Here is a 4,571-nt window from a genome sequence, read left to right as displayed (position 1 = left end):
CGGGAGATTAGGCCGCGGCACCTCGTCTAACAGCTGGGTTTAACAACACCCTAGTAATATACAATCTTTCATAATAATAAAAAAGAAAAATTAATCAAGAGCCATTAATTAAGGTCCGCACTGAAAAACATGAATTAATGATGACTAATTTAAGGCATCAAAGCTCAAGCATCCAAAAATGGACGCTTGGAAATAGGAGCACACCTCACATAAAATAAAGCCTCCCGCTCCCGCGAAAAATCCCAACCAATGAAACGGCCGTTACCAATTCGTCAGACCCACACGCCAACTCCCTCCATCGGCATCCAAATAAATGACGCTAAAACCAAAATGCACGTGGCAAAGTAGTAAAACCATGACGTGGCAAAGGGTAAAAGGAGAAGACTCTATGTAAGCAGAAAGGGGCCCACAAAAAAGAGGAGCGTGTCGGGTGCTAATCCCTGTACCTACGGAAAAAGAAGACAACCTTGTTGCAAACGGCCGTCTTCTCTTTCTACCCTCTACTGTAGAGTGAGAAAAAGAGATTAGATAAAGCACCATTTTTTAGAGAGAGAAAGAGTAGAATGTGAGGAAACCTGACCACAGAGAGAGTGAGCGTGCTTTTCCTTTATTATCTACTGTTTCTCCTCTCATTAGTACTTTCCCTTTCACGATAATCATCATCACTTCCACTTCTTCCAACTCAACACCGCCACTTCCACCACACCACATCGTCGGAATTTTCATTTCGATGAAATGTTTTAACTAATAATGTGAAACTGAGACTTCTTTTTGTTTTTTTTTTGGGGAGAAAAAGTAACTTTGTGAGTTGGATCTTGAATCACTCAAGATATGGGGAGTGTATCCTCCGATGACGAATCGGATCAGCAGAGTGAGAGGTGTGGAAGCTACAGTTTGAGTGCTGACGTCAGTGAGTCCGAGAGTTGCAGTAGTTTTTCGTGTCGGCGGTTTGATGGCGAAGGTGCTTCTAGCTCAATGACTTCGTCTCCTTGTCCTCCTTTGCCCTCTGCTTTCTGTTTTCAAACGCCGGTAGTGCTTCCTGGAATTGGAGCAAAGGACTTGTTGATTTGGGATGTCAAGCCTGAGAAACGGGAGACGGATTTATCCGGTACCTATTTTTATCATTATTTCATTTTTCTTTTGTTGTTTGCTTTTTTAGTGTTAGTTTTTTTGTGGGGATCGGGTGAGATGAGATTTGAGGCCAATGACGGAGGCAATTTGGTGTTTTCTTCTTCTTTTGTGAATTTTCTTTTTCTAGGTGGAGAAAATGGGAGAGATTAACTTTTTTTTTTTTAATCATTTTTCTTTTGAGTGCTCAGTGAATTTGTTCTTCATATTTGTTGTCAACAGGTAATTATAATGTATTTTGCAAATTGGAGATCTTATTGTGTGTTTCTTTGAGGAGTATATCCATTTTTTATATTATTATTATGGAATTTTTGCAGAGGTTGAAATGATGAAAGAGAGATTTGCTAAGCTACTTTTGGGAGAAGACATGTCTGGAGGTGGTAAAGGAGTCTGTACTGCGCTTGCCATTTCAAATGCCATCACTAATCTCTCTGGTTGGTAGAAAATTTTCACTCTCTAGGAATGTCGATTCTTTAAAAAGGCTTTATAAGTATACTTGGATACTGTTAAGATTGTTATAACCTGTAATTTCTGATCTTCTTATTTTATGACAGCAACTGTATTTGGTGAGCTGTGGAGGTTAGAGCCATTGGCACCACAAAAGAAATCAATGTGGCATAGAGAAATGGAATGGCTCTTATGCGTGAGTGATTCAATTGTTGAGCTTGTTCCTTCATTACAACAATTCCCTGGTGGGGGCACATATGAAGTCATGGCAACTCGGCCTCGGTCTGATTTATACATGAATCTCCCTGCCCTGAAGAAGCTTGATGCTATGTTAATTAGTATGCTTGATGGGTTTTCTGAGACAGAGTTTTGGTACATTGATCGGGGGATAATTTTGGCTGATGGTGGCGACTGTGATGTGTATGCATCAGGTGTTTCTAGCGGGAGGCCTTCGATTAGGCAAGAAGAGAAATGGTGGTTGCCCTGTCCTAAAGTGCTGCCAAGTGGGTTGTCTGAGGATTCTAGGAAAAGGTTGCAGCAATGCAGGGATTGTACAAACCAGATATTGAAGGCAGCAATGGCAATTAACAGTAGTGTGCTTGCTGAGATGGAAATACCTAGTGCTTATTTGGAGACATTACCTAAGGTATGTTTTCTTTCTCTTGTTAATATATGCCTGTATGACTCCTAAATATCTCCTTTTATGTATAATGTGAGTTTTGAAGATCTTATCTTATATTTAGGTTTGTGGTAATGGTCCTATTTGACTGTCGAAGCATTAGTCCCTGAATTGACAAGTATGCTATTGTTCTTTTGTTCCTTCAAATTTATGTTCTCCAATATAAAGAATTAGCAAATACTAGCAAGTACTTGAAAAGAATTTGGCTCCACCATAGGATCAGAGGATCCTAGTAATCCTCAATAACTTAATCCTCTTGAAAGGGGAAAGTGCTTCTTTGACAAATAAAAAAAAAAGACACAAGTGGTGAAGATGCTAGGATGGATGGAACACTTAGCACTATAGTCTCTTCTTCTCTGATGTATGGTGTCAGAATATAATTAGAAAGAAGTGCAATTAGAAAGAAGTGCATATTACTTGGACGAGAAATCTTGCGAATTATAGCCTGTAAGGTTTAAATATCATCAATGTATAGTAGAACCTTGCTAAAACATATATTTTTATTGGAAATATTCATTGATGACACTAGTCAAGTTAACTGATAAGCATTGTAATGTGGCTAACAGCTTTCCAAACAACAATTAGTGGAAACCTTTTCTTGTAAAAGATGTCATGTGTTGCTCTTGATTCTTGAATCGATTGACATGTAAAGGCACATTCTTATGCTAGTTATTCTTGGTACTCATCAATTTGATTTGTTGACATCAAGTCATCTGAAATACTTGAACAACATATGGTGGATCTGGAAAAAGAAAAATGTCATATGATAATCTAAAAAATGCATAAATGAAAATTTTAATGATTGAAAGGGTTCTCCAAATAGTCCATTTAAAAATTGAAGATAATTTAATAAAGAAGGTTAGGAAACATCTTGTAGTTTACAATTGTTATTACTGTTTCTTCTGTGTTTTAAGATTTCTTTTGGTGGCATCACTATCAGAATGGAAAAGCTTGTCTGGGAGATATCGTCTATCGGTACATAACTGCTGATCAGTTCTCACCAGAATGCCTTCTTGATTGCCTAGACCTGTCGACAGAGCATCACACGCTTGAAATAGCTAACAGAGTTGAGGCAGCAGTGCATGTTTGGAACCAGAAGAATCACAAAAAACAGATAAACAACACAAAAGTTAAGCAAACATCATGGGGTGGCAAGGTCAAGGGACTGGTAGCTGACTCCAAAAAGAATCATTCTCTTGCTGAACGAGCGGAGACTCTCTTACAGAGCCTAAGGCTTCGTTTCCCTGGTCTTCCGCAGACATCACTGGATATGCACAAGATTCAATACAACAAGGTATCAGCTCAAACCCTTAATATTATCAACACAATTGTCGTGTCCGTGTGAAAATGTGGGTGAAGAAGCCTGTTTTTATGCAGGATGTTGGGCAATCGATTCTGGAAAGCTATTCAAGAGTAATGGAGAGCCTGGCTTTCAACATTATGGCAAGGATAGATGATGTTCTTTATGTAGATGATACGACGAAACGATGTGCAGCAGCAGAATCAGCGTCTCTCTTCAATAGGAGTGGTTTGGGTGGGCTTCCAGTCCAAAAGCGAATGTCGCCTAGCCCTTTCTCCGTCCAACAAAGCCCCTTCACCTCTCCATTTGCAACTCCAACATTCAATTCATCCACTCCAGTGACAGGAAGCCCCAGAAGGACACCATCGTATCTAAAGAAAAACAACAGTAAAGAAGCATCTGATGAGAAGTTAGAGAAACCCACCCCAGCAGAATTTGAGAAGGTTTGGTCCTACACTGGTAACCTAAGTTCAAGGAGAATCTCTGGAGATGCCCCTGAAAGAGATTAGATTGAGTTTTGAAGAATCTTTTATCTGATTCCCATAGTGGTTAATTTGGTGGTCAGTTGTTAGAATTGGTATCTAACCAACCATGTATATTCTTTTGCTATAGAAAGATCATATCCTAAAGTTTTGTTCATTTTCCAACTCCCAAGTTGTAATTGATGAAAGATTATTATCTAGTTTGTAAAAGAAAAGCTTCTTAGAATTCTAGTTTGGAATTGTGATTTCTCCACTAGGCTAGACTACGAAATATTGTGAAAAATTAGTTACAACTGATAATTGTTTGTTTATGGCGATATAAATTACTGTTCTTATCAATTTAATTTATTCCTCCAATACTCAACAAGTAGCTCTAGAATTAATTTCCAGGAGAATCTGTAAGAAATAATAGAGTAAATTGAACAATTTATCAGATGATAGGTTATGCTGCGGATTGTAAATGTGATTTTTGCTAGATCGAATTGTAATCTGAAACTCCTATATTATAGGGAGTCCTGAATCTATACACTCCAAG

The 4,571-nt window shown here is 38.4% G+C and overlaps 1 protein-coding gene across 1 annotated transcript; it reads left to right on the top strand.

Annotated features, from left to right (window-relative positions):
• The first annotated feature begins 500 nt into the window (after positions 1–500).
• On the top strand, positions 501–4,289 carry LOC136222928 (rop guanine nucleotide exchange factor 1). Its single transcript, XM_066010616.1, has 5 exons — positions 501–1,108; positions 1,446–1,562; positions 1,683–2,221; positions 3,195–3,548; positions 3,632–4,289. Exons 1-5 carry the CDS (start codon positions 832–834, stop codon positions 4,061–4,063), a joined length of 1,719 nt encoding a protein of 572 aa, XP_065866688.1. The 5' UTR covers positions 501–831; the 3' UTR covers positions 4,064–4,289.
• Positions 4,290–4,571: the final 282 nt, after the last annotated feature.

The sequence above is a fragment of the Euphorbia lathyris genome, chromosome 3 (genome assembly GCF_963576675.1).
Source record: "Euphorbia lathyris chromosome 3, ddEupLath1.1, whole genome shotgun sequence".
Taxonomy (NCBI): domain Eukaryota; kingdom Viridiplantae; phylum Streptophyta; class Magnoliopsida; order Malpighiales; family Euphorbiaceae; genus Euphorbia; species Euphorbia lathyris.
The sequence above is the reverse complement of the archived record's forward strand: the minus strand, read 5'-3'. Positions and strand labels throughout refer to the sequence as shown.